Below are 23,578 nucleotides of genomic sequence, written 5' to 3'. Positions count from 1 at the left end.
AGTACAGCCACTATGGAGAACAGTGTGGAGATTCCTTAAAAAACTGGAAATAGAACTGCCTTATGATCCAGCAATCCCACTGCTGGGCATACACAATGAGGAAACCAGAAGGGAAAGAGACACGTGTACCCCAGTGTTCATCGCAGCACTGTTTATAATAGCCAGGACATGGAAGCAACCTAGATGCCCATCAGCAGATGAATGGATAAGAAAGCTATTGTACATATGCACAAGGGAGTATTACTCAGCCATTAAAAAGAATACATTTGAATCAGTTCTAATGAGGTGGATGAAACTGGAGCCTATTATACAGAGTGAAGTAAGCCAGAAGGAAAAACACCAATATAGTACACTAACGCATATATATGGAATTTAGAAAGATGGTAACAATAACCCTGTGTACGAGACAGCAAAAGAGACACTGATGTATAGAACAGTCTTATGGACTCTGTGGGAGAGGGAGAGGGTGGGAAGATTTGGGAGAATGGCATTGAAACATGTAAAATATCATGTAAGAAACGAGTGGCCAGTCCAGGTTTGATGCACGATACTGGATGCTTGGGGCTAGTGCACTGGGACGACCCAGAGGGATGGTATGGGGAGGGAGGAGGGAGGAGGGTTCAGGATGGGGAACACATGTATACCTGTGGTGGATTCATTTTGATATTTGGCAAAACTAATAAAATTATGTAAAGTTTAAAAATAAAATTTAAAAAAAATCACACACAAAAAAATAAAAAATGATATAGTAATTTGGGAGCTACAGTTTGAACTGGTTATTTAGAGCCTCTACCTGATAAATAAAAAATATTGTTACTTAATCAGTCACAAAGGTATTTATTGGCATGATGATGATGATACATTTGTAGTGTGGCTATGTTATATTGGGCTTCCCTTGTGGCTCAGCTGGTAAAGAATCTGCCATGCAATGCGGAAGACCTGAGTTAGAGTTTCCCTAGTGGCTCAGATGGTAAAGCGTCTGCCTACAATGCAGGAGACCCAGGTTCAATCCCTGGGTCCGGAAGATCTCCTGGAGAAGGAAATGGCAACCCACTCCAGTATTCTTGCCTGGAAAATCCCATGGATGGAGGAACCTGGTAGACTACAGTCCATGGGGTCACAAAGAGTTGGACACAACTGAGCGACTTCATACACACACACGCGCACATGTTATATTGAACTTTTTAAGGATAAGGAATCTTTTCTTGTCTCTTAGCTGATTTTGTTTTTCATCTGAGTTATTATAGGGGAAATGATAATATTGCCATTGTTAATAATAAATAATAAAATATTATTAACAAAGCTTACTGAATGCTTACTTTGTACCAGTGTTTTAAATACTTTATACACATTAATTCATTTGATATTCCCAACTCTAACATAGATAAACTATTTTTATCACATTTTATAGAAAAGGAAATGAAATAGAGGATAAGCAGCTTGGCTAAGGTCATTCAGCTTGGAAGACAAAGATACAATGTGACCTTTCTAGGTCCAGAGTCAGTGCTCTTAATCACATCTATCTTTCTAGGACAGGTTTATGTTTTTATTTATGAATGTGTATAAGAGACACAGGTTTGATCCCTGGTTTGAGAAGATCCCCTGGAGAAGGGAATGGCAACTCACTCCAGTATAATTGCCTGGAGAATCCCGTGGACAGAAGAGCCTGGCGGGCTACTACAGTTCACAGGGTCGCAAAAAGTTGGTTGACTGAAGCGACTTAGCTTGCACGCACATGTGTGTATATGCTATATCAATGAACAATGTCATTGCTATTACTTTATACTTATATTAATTTTTTCCCTTTAGATCTTATAAGGCCACGAGATACATACCAATTTTGTGTTGAACATGATGAGTTGAAAGTATATAAAACATTGGATACACCGTTTTTTTCTAGTGGAAAATTGATATTAGGACCACTTCAAGAAAAGGGAAAGCAGCATGTAGGCCTAGATACATTGGTGAGTATATTTCTCCATATATTGATATATATGTTTTGATCTTGGCACAACTCTAAGTTATTGGACTTGATGAAGCATTCTGTTACTATAGTACATAGTTAATTTTTAATTTTTTTTCAGATGTTTAAAGTCAGTCAACCGAAGGGTATTCTGTGTATAGCAGTGTAGCCTTGAGATTTAGAAGTTTAGGGAATGGCCTTAAAAGTATCTTCAAAATTAGATTTGCAAACAAGTCATTAGAATTTTAGAGCTAGAGAAGATTATTGAGATTAAGTCTAAATCTCATTTCTTTAATCATGAAGTTTAGAAATAAAGAATTTAAAAGACTTCAAAATCATGTCACTGATTATAACAGCAGATTGATGACTGGGAACTAGTTACTTCTATTACTTGGGGCTTCCCTGGTAGCTCAGCTAGTAAAGAATCTGCCTGCAATGCAGCAGACCCCTGTTGGCTTCCTGGGTTGGGAAGATCCACTAGAGAAGGGATAGGCTACCCACTCCAGTATTCTTGGACTTGCCTGGTGGCTCAGACAGTAGAGAATCTGCCTGCAGTGTGGAGACTTGGGTTCTATCCCTGGGTTAGGAAGATCCCCTGGAGAAAGGAATGGCTACCCACTCCAGTATTCTGGCCTGGAGAATTCCATGGACAGAGGAGCCTGGCAGGAAGCTGCAAAGAGTGGATGTGACTGAGTGACTTTCACTTTCATTGTATTACTCTATATAGCAATGTCGGGCGTTCCTGGTGGCTCAGTAGTAAAGAATTGCTTGCAGTGCAGGAGACTGCCTGCAGTGCGAGAGACACAAATTTGATCCCTGGGTCAGGAAGATCCCCTGGAGAAGGAAATGGCAACCTGCTCCAGTATTCTTGGCTGGGAAATCCCATGGACAAAGGAGCCTAGTGGGCTATAGTCCATCGGGTCATGAGAGTTGGGCACAACTTAGCCACTAAACCACCACCACCACCACATAGTATGTAGAATCCAGATCTAAAGTATTTAAAGGTTTTCTTTAATCCAGTCTTAAAATGTTATAGATCTCCAGGTCATATTAAAAGAGTAAAAATGACATATTAAACTAACTGAAGTAATAGATAATCCCTGTGTAATCATTAAGAAACAGTTAATAATGAAAATAAGCATTATGGAATGTCATCATTAAACTAATAGTATTAATACAATTAATAGTATTAATAAGATATAATGTTTTTATTCCTTTAGAAGGAAGGAATATTGAATATCTAGTAAATATTTGAAAATGTTTAACCTGTCTAACATTCAAAGGAATCCATATTAAAAATAAGGCATACTTTATAATTACTGAGTTAGTAGAAATTATTGATTTATAATTTGTAGACTTTTAACTATAACCTATAAATAATTTGTAGACTTTCACTGATGAATGTCATTTCAGAATTTTTTCCTAGGAAAATAAAAGCTAGGGAACCTGAACATAGGTAGTTACTTATTTTAACATTGAGAGTAATTTTTGAAACTGGAAACCACTGAAATGTGCTATGGGAAGAAAATGCTTATATTTATCTTTTGACTTGCTGCCAAGTCGATTCAGTCATGTCCGACTCTGTTTGACCGCATGGACTGCAGCCTACCAGGCTTCTCTGTCCATGGGATTCTCCAGGCAAGAACACTGGAGTGGGTTGCCATTTCCTTCTCCAATATTTTGACTTAGTAATGAAATAAACCATTATATATAATAATCTGGAGGAGGAAATGGCAACCCACTCCAGTATTCTTGCCAGGAGAGTCCCCTGGACAGAGGAGCCTGGCTATCTACAGTCCATGGGGTCTCAAAGAGTCAAACACGACTGAGGCAGCTTAGCATACACACATATAATAATCAGTTATATAACACTTACGTATTCCAGGTATTATACAAAGCATTTTGAAGAATAGCTGTATTGGAAGAATTTTCTGTCTGCAGTTTGATTAAATGTTTATTCTTAAATGTTAATCCTTAAATGTTTTAGACAGAAAATCCTTTTTGTTTTTTTCTGCTAAAATAAAAAATGAAAATGACAGAAATTTGAAGGAACTATAGAAAAATAACATGTTAGTAAGTGATTATAGTTTATTTTTATTTCTTCTAAATATTGCCTTTAACGTTTTATAATGAAAATCAGAGTTAAGTTTTTTAATAACAGTGGAGTATTTTTACATTTTTGAAAGAATGAAGCACACTTTTAAATACATGCTTTTGAGAAGCAAAAGGGCAAGATGGAGAACCACATAAGGGAGAAAGTAGCATTGGTAGATTTATTAAAATCAAACCACAGAGAAATTAACAAATTAACTGTGGGAGTTTGTTGTGGAGCTTTCCTAGAAGACAAGAGGATATTAAGAAGTGGAAAATATTAAAGTTAGATGTTATGGAAGAACAGATATAAACAGAATCGAGGAAAAACCCAAATGAGCAAAAGGGAGAAATATTTGAAAAAGTAGGCAATAATTGTTCCAGAACTAAAAAATAAAAAGGTGACACAACACGCTTAAAGGAACCAGAGTTCCTCAAGAAATGTCTGATCCCAGGCCTGGGACTAAGCTTGGAGTATTTTATCATACCCGATAGCAAACTATCAAAAACCATTAGGATTGGGTCATAAGGTTTCAGAATCCAGCTTGAAGATGCTTTCTCTGGACAAAGATGTGAAAACTTGAGTATCAATAAGAATAATTTCAATGGATTGATAGATATCAATTATATTTAAATCCATGAATTTGTAAGACTACTACAAAAAGAAAAACTTATTTCATTGCTGTTGGCAAATACTATGACACCAACTCACTTTGACAACAAATATGGCAAATAAAGGGAAATAATTAAACGTTTATTTTGCTGTTCTTGTATAAACTGTATTACTAGGTAACCAAATAATAGAGGAAGGGAAGTTTACCCTTTTAGAAATATTCCAGTTAATAAAAGAAGGAATGTTAGGATGGAATATTACCATTTTACAACACCCAATAAACTGTTGGATCTAGCATCATCATACACTAACATCTAAAAAGAACACAGCCAAACATTATGTGCCTCCTATGGAAGAATACAACACTGCGTATAAAGTAGTCCTGTCTTCCCCACCTCCTTTAAAAAACAAAACAAAACCTCCACATAATATCATCTGAAGTTAAGTCCTTGGTTCTAACATCCAGTTTATAGGAAGTAAAGAATAGCAGACTTTACAAATGACACCCTGGGTTTACCCAGCAAAATCCAGCTGTGTAAAGATTTTTAAAACAAATTTTGCTGGTTGATTTACTTACTAAATAAGATGTAAGGAATAAAAAAGACAACCAAGTGGAATGTACAGAGATCAGGGTTCTCAACATTTTGTTATCCTGTGCCTTGTAAGATGTTTATAAGCATCTCAGGCCTCTTGGCACTAGATTCCAATAGTACTCTAGTTGTGAAAATTAAAAATGTCCACAGACGGTGCCAGTTGTCCCCTGAGGGGCAAAATCACCCCCAAATTGAGAACCATGCCATAGACTGAGTGTTTTAAAAGATAGATCAAGCACTGACCATAGATCAAGCATTGACTCTTAGTTGGATCCCAATTGAAACAAACCCTTTCTTTTTTAACAAATGAAAAAGAAAATTTTATTTGATTAATATCAACAGCTCTTATTCAAAAGACTACAAAAAAAGCTTAAGCAAAGAAAGCTTAAGCTAAAACTAGATCGAAATACTTGCCATATAGATAACCAACAAGTGATTAGTATCCAGAATATAAATGTTTTAGAATTTCAAAGATAATGATAACTCAATAGGAAAGCAGATATGTTATTAAAAAAAATATTTTACAGTAGCAAAAACATAAGAAGCAAATGGGTGGCTTAGAGGATAAAGCATCTTTCCACAATGTGGGAGTTCGATCCCTGGGTAGGGAAGATCCCCTGGAGAAGGAAATGGCAACCCACTCCAGTACTCTTGCCTGCAAAGTCCCACGGACGGAGGAGCCTGATAGGCTATATAGTCCATGGGGTTGCAAAGAGTCAGACATGACTGAGTGACTTCACTTAACTTCTTCACTTCACTTCAAAAATGCCCATACTCTGAGTGAAAAACAAATCAAGGAGTTATACATTCAATCTAATTCCATTTATATAAATTCAGAAATATACAAAATTAAAAAGTTATTTTTAAAGATCCATTTTTGCCTGATAAGAACTGTAATGAAAACAAGAGAATAATAAATACAAAATTCAGGACAGTGGTTATCTCCGTGGACATTTATGAGATAATTGGGAATTTGAATATTGAGTGTGCATTATTAATACTAAATACTCATTTATATTTATGTGTGACAACAGTGTTGTCATGTTTTAAAAAAGGACTTTGATCTTTCAGTACACATTGAAATACTTACAGGTAATTATGGTGTTGGGCATTCATTTCAAAATAATACGGAATGGGGAAAACAGATTTTGAAAATAAAGGGTTATTGGTATTTGATATTTATTTGTGGGAGAGTGTCATTCTGTTTTTGTGTATTTCAAAAGCATTCTTAGTTAAATGTTTACAGAGATGGGGAGAGGTATGCTTAGAGAGCCAAATTGAATAGATAAGCAAACAACATTTAGAAACATATACTTGGCCTCTGGGTACAGTATGTGTTACCTTTTTTTTTAAAGGCTATTTTTGGTAATAAAAACATTTATTTGTTTTATTAAATTATATAAGTGCCTTTAGAACCACTTTAAGAACTTTTTTTTTTTCCTTTGAGGGAGGGTATTGTAGTGACTTAAGAACATGGATCCTGGAGTCAAAATACCTGAGTTCAGATTCCTGCTCTTCCATTTACATTGTGACCTTGGAAATTTACACTCTTCCATGCCTCATCTTCTTCATCTGTGGAAAGCTCTTAAAATAGTGCTGTCTCACTGACAGATGCATACATTAAATGAATAAAAATGAAGTGCTTAGAACAGTGTCTTGCATGGTGTGGGTACTATATAAGCTCTAGCTGCTCTTCTTTTTCTGGTATTTTAGGCTCTTTTTACAGAAATGGTAAGAAAAGGAGGAGCAGGAGGCATAATTCTCTGAAGCAAATATTCTTGATGGCTGAATCTCAGAATTTGAATATCAAAGTTTGAGGGCCCTAAATTTATATTTAGTTGTCAAAATAAAATAGATTATTGTCAAGTGGTATCTCTGTGTAAAATGTAAAATTTTGCCCTGCTTGACTATGGAAGCCTGTACAATTGAGCACTACATTTTTCCTCTTTTACTTTCTTAATATTGGTGCTTTAAATGTACTTTTTTAAAAGAAAATTTTTGTTCTTTTAGATTCTTCAGATTAAGTTACATATACCAAGTATGTAACCTTTATAGAGGTATACATAAAACCTAGCTACTCTTCTAATATAGTTAAGTGATGTTCTTTACAATGGTTCTGAATTTAAAAAAACAGTAAATAATAACAAAAGAAATTTCTTGTATTAGTTTTCTGTATTACTGCTTTACTTAATTACTACACAATTTAAACAACATTCATGTATTATCTCACAGTTGTATAAGTTAGAAATTGGGTGGGCTTGACTGAGTTTTTTGCTTAGAGTATCACTAGGCTAGACTCAAGATGTCCAAAGACCTGTATTGCTCTCTGAATGCCCTTGGAATGAATCTGCTTTCAAATTCATTCTGTTGGCAGAATTCAGTTACTTGTTGTTGTAAGACTGAGGTTCCTATTTCTTTACTGGCTATTGGCCAAGGTGTCTAGAAATAGTTTACACTCCTTGGTTCATGGTTGTCTTCAGCACCAGCAACAGTGAAAGTACTTTTCATGCTTCAGATTTCTCTAACTTCTCCTCTGCTTCATCTTTCCCTTCTGCTTGCAGTAGGAAAATTATCCACTTTCACGTAAAGTTTATGTGATTAGATTGGACCATTATTGTGCCTTCAATGTTTAAGTTTTTTGGAGTATAGTTGCGGTGTTACAATTTGAAAATGAGGTTTTAATTTTTAATTTTACAGGTTTTTTATGTTAATCTTGGCTACCTTTTATGTACCTTACATGAAACACCTTATATAATAACAACCGGGGATTCATTCTATGTTCCTTCAGGTAAGAGTAATTAAAAACTTTTTCTTTCGCATAGTTAAATACTTGTATAGTGGCTCAGGAACACCATGAAAATGGAAGCCACAGTGGTCAAAATGAAGCATGATACAACTGATGTCAAACATTTTAGTGCATATTTTAATTTTTTTGTTTAGATAAATGTTGGTATATTAGTATTTTGATACATAAAAATTGAATAAGAGTTGCTAATTGAATATAAAAATACTTAGTTAGGAGATATATTATATCCAGCATAGAAGTAAAATTATTTCCCCATGTTATTGCAAAGACATTATGTAATCAAACAATTTTTAGTTGGTTATTTTAAACATGCAGGGTAGTGTCTTTCATCAGCTATTGAAGAGCAAAAGTCTTTGAAGGTAGGAATTTTAGTTTGTTCAATTGTTCATTCAATAAATGTGATTAAGAGTCTACCAAACATTGCTTTGAAAGTGAGATACATAAATGAACAAACAGGCAAAAATCCCTGCCCTTGTGGAGCTTACATTCTAATGAAAAAACAAAACTATAATAATAGCTAAGTTTATATAGTCCTTTATATGTGCCAACACTGTTGTGAACAGTTTAAACTCATTAAGTTAATCCTAATATGTATGAATTTGTAATAAAAAGTCTAATAAAAGTCACGGTATTGTATGCAGCACTATAAATTTGCCTTATGCGCAGCTGTCCATGTGTATTTTGCATTTGCTGTTACTAATTATCTAATTTATTTGAGTTACATTTGCTACCTTTTAACTTTGAAATTTTATTTTTCATTAATACTTTTTTACTTATCTTTTATAAGTATCTTTTATACTTATCTCTATGTTGTCTATGTCTCGTTTAGAGGAATCCATAGTGTTTCCAAAGACCTAATAATTGTGTTCAGTAAGTTAGACAGACAAAGACAGGTACTGTTTGTTTTCATTTATATGTGGAATCTAAAAAATAAATGAATATAACAAAAGAAGAACAAGAGTCATAGAGAACAAACTAGTGGTTACCAGCAGAGAGAGGGATAAAGGGAAGGGACAAGACAGGTGAAGAGTAATGAGGTACACACTACTAGGAAAAAATAAAAAGATACAAGGATGTAATGTACAGCACAGGGAATATAGAAAATATTTTATAATTTTAAATGGAGTATAGTCTACAAAAATAATTGAATCACTGTTGTATGCTTGAAACTAATATAACATTGGAAATCACCTAAATCAACTATACTTCAATTAAAAAAAACAACAACCCCAAAACATGATTGGGCTCAGAGGGAGATTTTTTTTTCCTACCTACACCTTTGTCTAATTTGTTTTTGCATTCATTATTAGAATGATGTGAAGTTTGTGTATTTTCAAGCTTTATCTAGATCATAGGTGGTGGTTAACTATTAGATTTTTCAGTTTGTAGAATTAGATAAGAGTTAATTTGGGGTTAGATGAGTCAATTTTTTCGACACTATATATCGTAACTGACATAGTGATGACTAAATATTTAATCAAAAGGAAATGATTCCTAGGGAAGTAATTTTTAATTTTCTTATTTTATTTCTAGGTAATTATTACAACATCAAAAATCTCCTGAATGAGGAAAGTGTTCTTCTTTTTACTCAGATAAAAAGTTGAAAGATGAAGCAAAGTTTAAGTACATGTGTATATATATATATAAACATATGTACATATAAAACACATTGTGCAGTTGAGATGGCTATATTTGTAATTGTTTAAAAATTTTTGTGTTGTATATTTCTTTCAGTAAAAATCAAACTTCCATATGTATTTTCTGATTTTTCCACAAATATACACATAACCTGTAGTGATGCCCATAGTTTTTAATAACACGAAAGGAATACCAAAATCACTGCTCTTGGGGATATACAGACAAACCTCGGAAATGTCATGGTTTGATTTCAGACCACCACAATAAAGCAGATATTGTAATAAAGTGAGTCATGAATTTTCTGATTTCCCAGTATATATAAAAGTTATATTTACATTATGCTATCATCTGTTAGGTGTGCAATAGTTTTATGTCTAAAAATTAATGCATATACCTTAAGGAAGCTAACCATTATTGATTCCTTCAGTGAGTCATCATCATTTTTCTAGTGGTGGGTCTTGGCTTGATGTTGATGGCTGCTGACTGATCAAGGTAGTGGTTGCTGAAGTTTGGAGTGGCTGTGGTAGTTTTTAAAAATAAGACAGCAACTTTTTTCTAGTTATTGTGGCACGAGGCATCATGAGCAGTGAAGTCTTCTGTGACACCCTGTATGAGACAGTGCAGGAAGTCCTGCATGGGAATCAACACAAGTGCCAAAATGTTCTGGAAATGGTGGATCTTCAGATCAGCCTGAAGAACTGTGACCTCAGAAGGACAAACACTTCTCAGCACTGTCAGGCTTAAGTTCATTCCCCTTACCAAGTTCTCCATATATGTTCTGGGAGACCAGCAGCACTGTGATGAGGCTAAGGCTAAATCTCCCATATGAACATCAGGGCACTGAAGAAAATAAGAATAGAAAACGGGTCAAGAAGCTAGCCAACAAGTATGACTTTTTGGCTCCAGAATCTCTGTTTAAGCAGGTCCCATAAATCCTGGGCCCACGCCTGAATATAATTGGCAAACTCCCTTCCTTGCTGACCCACAATGAGAACATGATGGCCAAAGTTGATGACGTAAAGTCCATGATCAAGTTTCAGATAAAGAAGATGCTGTGTCTGTCAGTGGCTGTTGGCCATGTGAAGATGATGGATGATGAGCTTGTGTACAACATCCACTTAGCTGTTAAACTTCTGGTGTCATTGCACAAGAAAAAGTAGCAGAATGTCCAGTCTGTACATTAAGAGCACCATAGGCAAGCCCCAACATCTGTACTAAGGCACAGTTTAATAATACTGCCACCATTAAAAAAAAAAAGACAACATTGATCAATTGCTGCATCTTTGGAGATTGACTTCCTTCGGAGAAGGAAATGGCACCCCACTCCAGTATTCTTGCTTGGAAAATCCCATGGACGGAGGAGCCTGGAAGGCTGCAGTCCATGGGGTCGCTGAGGGTCAGACATGACTGATCGACTTCACTTTCACTTTTTACTTTGATGCATTGGAGAAGGAAGTGGCAACCCGCTCCAGTGTTCTTGCCTGGAGAATCCCAGGGACGGGGGAGCCTGGTGGGCCGCCACCTATGGGGTCGCACAGAGTCGGACACGACTGAAGTGACTTAGCAGCAGCAGCAGCAGCATTGACTTCCTTTCACAAATGATTTCTCTCTAACATGCCAGTGTTTTTTGATAGTTTTCCATATAGAAGAACTCACAAAATTGTAGTCAATCCTCTCAAATCTTGCTGCTGTTTTATCAATGATAAAATTCTAAATTCTTTGTTGTCATTTTAAGCAATCATCATTTTAAACAATCCTGTTATTTTGACAGTCTTTCTGACATTTTCACCTGGAATAAATTCCATATCAAGAAACAACCTTCTGTTCTCATCCTTAAGCAACCTTGATCTTAGGATATCTTAGGATATTGTAGCAATTGTCACGTTGCTTCAGACTCCACTTTGAATCTAGTTCTCTTACTGTTTCCACCACATCTTCAGTTCCTTCCTCCACTAAAATCTTGAACCATTCAGTCATCCATGAGGGTTGTGACCAACTTCTTCCAGACTTCTATGTTCATGTTGATATTTTGACCTCTTACCATGAATCACAAATGTTCTTAATGGCATCCTTTCCAGAAGATTTACAAATTGTTTTGCTCAGATGCATTGGAGAATTCACTATGGCAGCTATTGTTCAGTAGCTAAGTTGTGTCCAATTCTTTGCGACCGCATGGACTGCAGCCCACCAGCCTTCCCTGTCCTTCGTTTTCTTCTGGAATTTGCTCAAACTCATGTCCATTGAGTCAGTGATGCCATCTAGCCATCTCATCCTCTGCTGCCTCCTCCTCCTCCTGCCCTCAATCTTGCCCAACATCATGGTCTTTTCCAGTGAGTCGGCTTTTTGCATCAGGTGGCCGAAGTATTGGAGCTTCAGCATCAGTCCTTCCAATGAATATTCATGGTTGATTTCCTTTAGGATTGACTAGTTTGATTTCCTTGCTGTCCAAGGGACTCTCAAGAGTCTTCTCCAGCACCACAATTTGAAAGCATCAGTTCTTCAGCACTCAGCCTGCTTTTATTATGGTCCAGCTCTCACATCCATACATACTATACATACTATACATACATCCATACATATATACTACTGTATAGATGTGAAAAACCATAGCCTTGACTAGACGGAACTTTGTTGACAAGGTAATGTCTCTGCTTTTAATATGCTGTCTAGGTTGGTCATAACTTTCCTTCCGAGGAGTAGGCGTCTTTTAATTTCATGGCTGCAGTCACCATTGACAGTGATTTTGGAGCCCCAAAAAATAAAGTCTGACACTGTTTCCACTTGTTCACCATCTATTTGCCATGAAGTGAGGGGACCGGATGCCATGATCTTAATTTTCTGAATGTTGAACTTTAAGCCAACTTTTTCATTCTCCTCTTTCACTTTCATCAAGAGGCTCTTTAGTTCTTCTTCACTTTCTGCCATAAGGGTGGTGTCATCTGCATATCTGAGGTTATTGATATTTCTCCCGGCAATCTTGATTCCAGCTTGTGCTTCTTCCAGCCCAGTGTTTCTTATGATGTACTCTGCATATAAGTTAACTAAGCAGGGTGACAATATACAACCTTGACATACTCCTTTTCCTATTTGGAACCTGTCTGTTGTTCCATGTCCAGTTCTAACTATTGCTTCCTGACCTGCATACAGATTTCTCAAGAGGCAGGTCAGGTGGTCTTGTATAATCTCTCAGAATTTTCCACAGCTTATTGTAATCCACACAGTCTTTGGCGTAGTCAATAAACCAGAAATAGATGTTTTTCTGAAACTCTCTTGCTTTTTTGATGATCCAGCAGATGTTGGCAATTTGATCTCTGGTTCCTCTGCCTTTTCTAAAACCAGCTTGAACATCTGGAAGTTCATGATTCACGTATTGCTGAAGCCTGGCTTGGAGAATTTTGAGCATTACTTTGATACACATTAATACCTTGTATAGTTCTGTGTATTCTTGCCACCTCTTCATAGTTTCTTCTGCTTTTAGTAGGTCCTTACTGTTTCTGTCCTGTATCATGCCCATCCTTACAGAAAATGTTCCCTTGGTATCTCCAGTTTTCTTGAAGATATCTCTAGTCTTTCCCATTCTATTGTTTTCTTCTGTTTCTTTGCATTTTTCATCTCAAAAGGCCTTCTTATCTCTCGTTGGTATTCTCTGGAACTCTGCATTCAGTTGGTTATATCTTTCCCTTTCTCTCTCGCCTTTTGCTTCTCTTCTTCCCTCAGCTATTTGAAAAGCCAACTCAGATAACGACTTTGCCTTCTAGCATTTCTATTTCTATGGGATGGTTTAAGTCAGTGCCTCCTCTACAATGTTATAAACCTTTGTCCATAGTTCTTCAGATACTCCCTCTACCAGACCTAATCCCTTAATTCTATTAATACTTGTCACCTCCGCTTATAGTTATCAGGGATTTGATTTAGGTCATACCCGAATGGCCTTGCTCAAACTCATGTGTTTGAGCAAGCTCTGGGAGTTGGTGATGGATGGGAGGCCTGGCATGCTGCAGTCCATAGGGTTGCAAAGAGTTGAGCATGAATGAACGACTGAACTGAACTGAATGGCCTAGTGGTTTTCTCTACTTTTTTCAATTTAAGCCTGAATTTTGCAATAAGGAGCTGATGATCTGAGCCACAGTTAGCTCCAGGCCTTGTTTTTGCTGACTGTATAGAACTCCATCTTTGTCTGCAAAGCACATAATCAGTATGATTTAGGTATTCATCATCTAGTGATATCCATGTATAGAGTTGTCTCTTGGGTTTTTGGAAAAGGATGTTTCTATGACCAGCGTGTTCTCTTGACAAAACTCTGTTAGCCTTTGCCCTGCTTCATTTTTCACTCCAAGGCCAAACTTGCTTGTTTTTCCAGGTATCTCTTGACTTCCTACTTTTACATTCCAGTCTCCTATGATGAAAAGAACTTCTTTTTTTAGTGTTAATTCTAGAAGGTGTTATAGGTCTTTACAAAACTGGTAATAACCAGCTGCTTTGGCATCAGTGGTTGAGGCATAGACTTGAATTACTGTCTTGTTGAATGGTTTGCCTCGTAAACAAACTGAGAATATTCTGTCATTTTTGAGGTTGCACCCAAGTAACTGCATTTTGGACTCTTGTTGACTGTGAATGCTATTCCATTTCTTCTAAGAAATTCTTGTGCACAGTAGTAGATATAATGGTCATCTCAATTAAATTCACTCATTCCTGTACATTTTAGTTCACTGATTCCAAAGACATTGATGTTTACTCTTATCATTTCCTGCTTGACCACATCCAGTTTACCTTGATCATTCACCTAACATTCCAGATTCTTGTGTGATATTGTTCTTTATAGCATTGGACTTTACTTTTACCACCGGACCCTTCCACAACTGAGCATCATTTCCGCTTTGGCCCAGCCACTTCATTTTTTCTGGAGCTATTAGTGATTGCCCTCCATTTCCCTAGTAGCATATTGGACACCTTCTAACTGGGGTCCTTATTTTCCGGCATCATATCTGTTTGACCTTTTTACACTGTCCATGGGGTTCTTGAGGCAAGAATACTGGAGTGGTTTGCCATTTCCTCCTCCAGTGGACCACGTTTTGTCAGAACTCTTTCTTCATTATGACCTGTCCATCTTGGGTAACCCTGTAAAGAATGGCACGTAGCTTCACTGAGTTATGCAAGCACTTTTGCCAGGCCAAGGTTGTGATCCATGAAGGAGCAGGCAACTATAATATAATGTTTATGTACCATTCTTTTGCCTTTAGTCTAATAGACTCCACTCATTTCCAGAGTTACTTGGGTCAGCACCCGTGTCTCTCTCACCCCTTCAGTGAAATTGTTTGATGCATTTCTAATACAGTTAGATTGTTTTGTCACATCTGCACTCTATCTGGAGATACTCTGACCTAAATAATTCTGTAAAAATTTGCATGTTTTATTTAACTGTTTGTACTGTAAATTCCTATGGGTTTTGATAAATGCATAGTGTCATGTATCCACCATTACAGAATCATGCAGAATAGCTTCACTGACCTAAAAATTCCCTGTGTTTTGCCTCTTTAACCTCTTTAAAAATGATCTTATAGTGTCTATAGTTGGTATTTTTCACAATGTCATGTACTTGGAATTATATAGTGTATAACCTTTTTATAATTGGTCATTTCACTTAGCAATAAGCATTTAAGATTCCTACATGCCTTTTGGGGGCTTGATAGATAATTTTTTTTTTTAACTTATAAACAGAATTCCATTGTATGGATCCATCAGTGTTTGTTTATCCATTCACCTACTGAAGGACATTTGGTTGCTGCCAGTTTTTGGCAGTTATGAATAAAGCTACTATAAACATTTGAAAGTAGGTCTTGTGTGAATATAAGTTTTCAACTCAGTTGGTCAACTACCTAGAAATGTGATGCATGGGTTGTATGGTATGATTATGCTCAATTTGTAAAACTGCCAAATGTTGTTTTATAAAACCTTGGCTTAGGATACTTTATAATCTGAAAACAGCTTGTCCTTGTTTTTCCATCTATCTTCTCAACCCTTGCATTAATGTTGCTTTCACCACTGGCAACACATACAACATATATTCTCCTTTGACTCTGTCTTTTATAACCTTTACAGCCTTTTACATTTATTATTTTATTTTTCCTCAATATTTTTTTCTGCCACCTGTTAATAGTTTAGATAAATTCATTTATCTGAGCCTTTTAAAAATACCTATGACTTATCAGCTATTGCAGTGCCTTGCCTTTTTAGTTTCAACCACCCTAGGTTAATAAGACAGTCGAGGTTAATTGGATGAGCTTTATCAAGTTGTAATAGCATCATCTTTTAGGATTTTAAATAGCTCTGCTGGAACTCCAAAACCTCCACTAGCTTTATTGGCAACAGTGCTTCCTAAGGCCCACTTCACATTCCAGAATGTCGACTTCACACTCCAGAATGTCTGGCTCTGAGAGATTACACCGTCATGGTTATCCATGCTAAGCCTTTGGCTGTATGGATCATGAAAAACTGTGGGAAACTCTTAAAGAGATGGGAGTACCAGAGCATCTTACCTGTCGCCTGAGAAACTGAGATGCAGGTCAAGAAGCAACAGTTAGAACCCCGTATGGAACAACTGACTGGTTCAGGATTGAGCAAGGAGTACAATAAAGCTATTATTGTCAGCTTGTTTATTTATATGCAAAGCACATCATGCAAAATGCCAGGCTGGATGAATTACAAGCTGGAATCAAGGTTTCTGGGAGAAATATCAACAACCTCAGATATGTGAATGTTACCACTCTAAAGCCAGAAAGCAAAGAGCCTCTTAAGGGTGAAGAAAGTGAAGTGAAGTCACTCATTTGGGTCCGACTCTTTGCGACCCCATGGACTGTAGCCTACCAGGCTCCTCCATCCATGGGATTTCCCAGGCAAGAATACTGGAGTGGCTTGCCATTTCCTTCTCCAGGAGATCTTCCTGACCCAGGGATTGAACCCAGGTCTCCCACATTGTAGGCAGATGCTTTACCATCTGAGCCACCAGGGAAGTTGAGGGTGAAGAAGGAGAGTGAAAAAGCTGACTTAAAACTCAATATTAAAAAAAATAAGATCATGTCAACTAGTCCCATCACTTCATGGCAAATAGAAGGGGAAAAGTTGGAAGCAGTGACAGATTTCCTCTTGTTGGGCTCTAAAGTTACTGATTCCCTGGTGGCTCAGATGGTAAAGAATCTGCCTGCAATGTAGGAGGCCTGGGTTCGAGCCTTGGGTCAGGAAGAGCCCCTGGAGAAGGAAATGGCTACCCACTCCAGTATTCTTGCCTGGAGAATTCCATGGACAGAGGAGCCTGGCAGGCCACAGTCCATGGACTCGTAAAGAGTTGGACACAACTGAGCGACTAACACTTTCACTTTCATAGTCACTGCAGATGGTGACTGTAGCCGTGAAATTAGAAGACGATAGCTTCTTGGCAGGAAAGCTATGACAAACCTAGACAGTATTATAAAGCAAAGATATTACTTTGCTGACAAAGTTCTGTATGGTCAAGGCTATGGTCTTCCCACTAGTCATGGATGGATGTGAGAGCTGAACAATAAAAAAGGCAAGAGTGCATAAGAATTGACGCTTTTGAACTGTGGTGCTAGAGAAGACTCTTAGAGTTCCTTGGAAAGCAAGGAGGTCAAACCAGTGCATCTTAAATCAACCCTAAATACTCTGTGAAAGGACTGATTCTGAAGCTGAAGCTCCAATACTTTAGTCAGCTGATGCAAACAGCCAACTCATTGGAAACAAGCCAATGAATTGGCTTTCCCAGCACTTTCCCTCAGTGCTGGGAAAGACTGAGGACAGGAGGAGAAGGGGGGTGACAGAGGATGAGATGGTTGGATGATATTCCCGATACAATGGACGTTAACCTGGGCAAACTCGGGGAGATGGTGAGGGACAGGGAAGCCTGGTGTGCTGCAATCCGTGGCGTCATGAAGAGTCAGACATGACTTGGTGACTGAACAACAACAACAACATTGAGTTGTAATATTTTAAAACTACCCATATTTAATGTATACAATTGATGAGTTTGGATATAATATGCATGCCCATGAATTCACAATAATCAAGGTAATAAACATATCTATCACCCCCAGAAGTTTCCTTATGCCTATTTGTTTTGTGTGGTAAGAACATTTAACATGATATCTACCCTCTTAACAAAATGTTAAGTGCACAGTATAATTTTGTTAACATTAATAACATTGTGTTATACAGTATATCTCCAGAACATGTTTATCTTGTATAAGTGAAACTTTATATTCATCGAACAGCAACTCCCTGTTTCACCTCCAACATCTTGGCAAAATCCACTACTACTTCAGATGTCTCATGAGTGGAGTCATGTAGTATTTGTCCTTTTGTGACTGGCTTATTTCACGTAGCATAGTGTCTTGGAGATTCATTTGCATTGTTGCATATGGAAGGATTTCCTTCATTTTAAAGACTAAATAGTATTCCATTTTAATGTATATACTATATCTTCCTTATCCATTCATCACTGATGGCTCTTTGATTCCATATCTTGGCTATTGTAAATAATTCTTCAAGGAACATAATTCTTCAAGGAGTGTAGATATCTCTTTGAGATACTACTTTCATTTCTTAAAGATATATACAAATAAGTGCTGGATCATATGGTAGTTCTGTTTTTTATTTTTTCAGGAATTTTATATTGTTTGCCATAGCAACTGCACCATATTACATTCCTACCAACAAGTGTACAAGGGTTCTAATTTGTCCACATTGTTGTAAGGCTTGTTGTCTTGTTTTTTGATAAAAACAATTCTAAGAGGTGAGAGGTGATACTTCATTGTGGTTTTGATTTATATTTTCTTGATGATTGGCAATACTGAACATCTTTTCATATTCTCATTGGCCATTTGCCTTCTTGAGTCTTTTGTCCATTTTTTTGTTTTGAGTTGTATGAGTTCTTTATGTATTTTGAATATTAACCTCTTATCAGGCATACATTTTGAAAATATTTTCTCCCATTCTGTTGATTACTTTTTCATTCTGTTGATTGTTTCCTTTATCATATGGAAGATTTTTAGTTTGAAATAGTCCCACTTGTTTATTTTTGCTTTTATTATGTATGCTTTTGATGTCATATCCAAGAAATCATAGCCAAGGCAGTGCCAAAAAAGCCATAGATTGTTGTTCTCTACTTATTTTGATTTGAATTTGCACATTATAAATTTCAATCCAAATGTTTTTTCAATTTACTTTCTTTCCTAATGAGTAGGTTTAATTAGTTTAAAATGTAAGTGTTTTGTGATTATTTGCAGTTGATTCAAAACTAATGAAAGCCACTCTAAGGATTTGTAGGAGATACCATATTTAGTGAAAAACTGCACACACAGGTGCTTGCTAGTGGTTTACTGCCTAATGCTTAGAACTATGAAACAAATGATATGTAAGACCCAGTAACTGCCTATAAGAAGCTTACATCTTTTTAAGAAGATAAGCTATATATGTGCCAACATAAGGGCAATTCTGCATGGTTCTTGGTATCTTCCAGTAATGTTTATTTTATGCCTGGGCATCTAGTAAGTGTACAGTAGCAACTTTCTCAATAAAATTATCTTTGGTTTGACCTAGACACCCACTCTTTGGCTTAAGTTGGTACTTATCAGTCCCCTTGACCAAAGGACTTAATGATTTACCAACTATTATTGTGTTAGGCAATACATTAGAATGTGTAAGCTCAAGAACATATTATTAATTATTATTATTATATTATCTCAATATTTTATGTTGAATTTATATTTATAATAACATGCTTATTATAAATATAAATTCAGTATATAAATTATTTTCAAGGAACATATATCTGTATAATTAACATGATATAATATGGATATAATCTCTATGTATATATTATGTATAATTCATTATGTATTGAAAGGTCTGAATCAAGGAGGACATGAATATAAGCAAGGCAGGGAATAATTAAGCTCAGAGTGTTTTGTTATTGAATTTAAGTAAAATAGAAGATTGTGAAAGTCAGTTTGGTCTTAGGTACTATATTATTTGGAGCCTCAAATAATATACTCAGCAGTAAAGAATCTGCCTGTCAGTGCAGGAGATGCAGAAGATTTGGGTTCAATCCCTGGGTTGGGAAGATCCCCTGGAGAAGGAAATGGCAACCCACTCCAGTATTCTTGTCTGTAAAATCCCATGGACAGAGGAGCCTGGTAGGCTACAGTCCATGGGGTCGCAAAGAGTCGGACACGACTGAGTGACTTGACTTTAGGTAAATTTGCTAGTCTTGGCTGGGCCACTTGCATCTGAAGTGGGATGTCCCCTGAATGTTATCTGATCTAGGATGACTTTACCTAGGTGATCAGTACAACTTGGCCATTCTGTACATATTTCTTCTTCTGGCAGGGTAGATAGCTGTCCCAGGTATGTTCTTTTGGCAGTGGTAAAGGGAAAAGAGCAAGCAAGAAAAAATATTTAAAGTTTCTAAAACTCTTAGACTTATTTTTTTGGCCAAAGCAAGTCACCAAGGGCAGTCCAGATTTTATGAGGGGAAATACAGTGCCTCCACCTCTTTGGTAAGAGGAGCTGTGAAGTCACATGGCAAACAGCATGGATACAGGAAGGTTAAATAATTGGAGCCTTATTAGCAGTTTACCATTTGATACTTAATTTTGTTTTTTCTTGTTGCTTTTATTAAGAGATTGTTTTTATGCAAAGTGAAATAAAACTGACAGACAAATATTAAAAGATCTCACTTTTATGTAGAATCTAAAAAGTCAGACTCACAGAGAACAGATTGGTGGTTGCTAAAGGCAGGGTAGAGGATGAGGGGAGGTGGAGAGGGGGAAGTGAAGGCTCAACAAAATGGGTGAGGGAGATCAAATGTACAGATTTCTGGTTATAAGATAAACAAGTTCTGAGGATATATAGCATGGTGACTATAGTTAATAATAGTTTATTATATATATTTACAAGTTGCTAAGAAGGTAGATCTTAAAAGTTCTTATTACAAGAAAAAAATGTGTAATTGTGTGAGGTGCTGGTATTAAATCATGAGGTTGTACAGTTTAATGCAATGATATATGTCAATTATAACTCAATAAAGCTGGAAAAAAGAAACATTACTTTTTCTCAAAATATTTTAATGCTAATACTGAGATAGTAGAGAATAATTGATTTCCCATATTTAATATCTAGTCAACTTTCTTGAACTTGTTAATTCTGATAAACTTTCTGCTGCTTTTCTTAGACTTATATAGTAAATATAAGTTCAGTCTATAAATCACTTGCAAAGAATATTTATATACATGTATATATGTGTGTATGTGTGTCTGTATGTGTATGTGTGCATATCTGTGTATTTTTTCTCTTTTATAAAAAAGTTATACATTTATTTAGGTTTTCTATTTCAATGCTTTGGCCAGAAGCTTCGGAGCAAAGTTTTGCTCCTGATTTCAAAAGTTAAATATTTAGTTTTACATTGTTAAGGGGGATGCTGATTTAAGATAAATATTCTTCATATTCTTTACATTGTTAAGGAAATAGTCTTCTGTTCTCAATTTTAAAGGATTTGTCAGGAAAGTGGGTCTAAATATTATGTCATAGTTCTTGGTTTATATTAAGTTTAATAAGTAAAAAATCACTGTATAAAGCATTAGGACAGTAGTTGGCATGTGAGTTGACAAACTCGTTTCACGCCTACCAAATTGTTTTATGTTCCTTTGCCAAATTTATGATAGATGAGACACACACTTTTAATTCTTCAATCTTTCCAGCCTTCTGATATTATTATTATTCTGATATTCCTTGCCCTTCTGGACTCATAGGTAGTTGTTTTTTCAGGCATCCTGATTACTCTGTAATCAAGTCAACACGTGGAACATAAATGAAAAGAAAATTGTTCGTTTCCTTATTTGACTATTCATAGGAAAGTCAATTGAGGTAGCCACTATGGAAAGCAGTGTGAAGACTCCTCAAAAAATTAAAAATAAAACTACATATGATTCAGAAATTCTGCTTCTGACTATTTACCTGAGGAAATAAAACACCAGCTCAAAAAGATATCTGCACTCCCATGTTCATTGCAGCATAATTTACAAGGTTCAAGCTATAGAGTCAAACTCAGTGTCTACTGGTGGATGAATAAAAATGATGTGATCTATATGTGTGTGTTAGTCGTTCAGTTGTATCCAACTCTTGACTACCCTTTGGCCTGTAGTCAGCCAGACTCCTCTGTCCATGGACTTTTCCAGGCAAGAATACTAGAGGGGGTTCAGTTCAGTTCAGTTGCCCGTCGTGTCTGACTCTTTGTGACTCCATGAATCGCAGCACGCCAGGCATCCCTGTCCATCACCAACTCCTGAAGATCACTCAAACTCATGTCCATCGAGTTGGTGATGCCATCCAGCCATCTCATCCTCTGTCCTCCCCTTCTCCTCCTGCCCCCAATCCCTCCCAGCATCAGAGTCTTTTCCAATGAGTCAACTCTTCTCATGAGGTGATAGCCATTCCCTTTTCCAGGGAATCTTCCGAACCCAGGTATTAAACTCATGTCTCCTGCATTGCAGGCAGATTCTTTACTGAGTTACTAAAGAGGATGTGAGAGGTACACACACACACACACACACATATATACATACTGCTGCTGCTGCTGCTAAGTCGCTTCAGTTGTGTCCGACTCCGTGCAACCCCATAGACGGCAGCCCACGAGGCTCCCCTGCCTCTGGGATTCTCCAGGCAAGAACACTGGACTGGGTTGCCATTTCCTTCTCCAATGCAGGGAAGTGAAAAGTGAAAGTGAAGTTGCTGAGTCTTGTCCGACTCTAGCGACCCCATGGACTGCGGCCCACCAGGCTCCTCCATCCATGGGATTTTCCAGGCAAAAGTACTAGAGTGGGGTGCCATTGCGTTCTCCGATATATACACATACATACACATATAAAATGGAATACTATTCAGACACAGAAAAGAAGGAAATCTAGCTATCTGTGACAACATGGACCTTGAGGGCATTATGCTAAATAAGTTAGGTAGAGAAAGATGAATGCAGTGTGATTTCACTTATATGTAGAATCTAAAGCAAAAACAAAACCCACTGATAAGAAACTGGTAGTTGCCAGAGGTAAGGGATGGCAGATGAGTGAAGAGGGTCAAAAGGTAAAAATTTCCAGTTATTAAGTCCTGGGAATATAATGTACCGAATGGTGACTATAGTTAAAAATACTGTATTGCATGTTTGAAATTTTCTGAGTAAATCATATGTTCTCAACATAAAATTGTAAGTGTATGGTGACAGATGGTTACTAGACTTACTGAGGTGATCATTTTCCAATATATACAAATACATATATATATATACACAAATATAGCCTCTTGATGACAGTAACAAAGAATAGCAAGAAGAGATAAGAAAGCCTTCTTCAGCAATGCAAAGAAATAAAGGAAAACAACAGAATGGGAAAGACTAGGGATCTCTTCAAGAAAATTAGAGATACCAAGGGAACATTTCATGCAAAGATGGCCTCAATAAAGGACAGAAATGGTATGGACCTAACAGAAACAGAAGATATCAAGAAGAGGTGGCAAGAATACGCAGAAGAATTGTACAAAAAAGATCTTCATGACCCAGATAATCATGATAGTGTGATCACTCATCTAGAGCCAGACATCCTGGAATGTGAAGTCAAGTGGGCCTTAGAAAGCATCACTATGAACAAAGCTAGTGAAGGTGATGGAATTCCAGTTGAGCTATTTTAAATCCTGAAAGATGTGCAAGTGCTGCACTCAATATGCCAGCAAATTTGGAAAACTCAGCAGTGGCCACAGGACTGGAAAAGGTCAGTTTTCATTCCAGTCCCAAAGAAAGGCAATGACCAAAGAAT

General features: G+C 36.8%; 1 protein-coding gene and 1 pseudogene across 1 annotated transcript in view; both read left to right on the top strand.

Moving 5' to 3' along the window:
• The window catches only part of CENPC (centromere protein C), a 94,961-nt gene extending 84,968 nt beyond the window's left edge, over window positions 1–9,993 (top strand). Inside the window, exons 17-19 of the mRNA XM_010848899.1 lie at window positions 1,810–1,964; window positions 7,958–8,048; window positions 9,600–9,993. Of these exons, the coding sequence (XP_010847201.1) occupies window positions 1,810–1,964; window positions 7,958–8,048; window positions 9,600–9,670 (317 nt within the window). The 3' untranslated portion in view covers window positions 9,671–9,993. The remainder of the gene's footprint in view (window positions 1–1,809; window positions 1,965–7,957; window positions 8,049–9,599) is intronic.
• A 72-nt stretch (window positions 9,994–10,065) lies between these two features.
• Window positions 10,066–11,049, top strand: LOC104995172 (annotated as a pseudogene).
• Window positions 11,050–23,578: the final 12,529 nt, after the last annotated feature.

This window comes from Bison bison, unplaced genomic scaffold (genome assembly GCF_000754665.1).
Source record: "Bison bison bison isolate TAMUID 2011002044 unplaced genomic scaffold, Bison_UMD1.0 scf7180017864279, whole genome shotgun sequence".
NCBI classification, from domain to species: Eukaryota; Metazoa; Chordata; class Mammalia; order Artiodactyla; family Bovidae; genus Bison; species Bison bison.
This window is presented reverse-complemented; position numbering and strand designations above follow the sequence as displayed.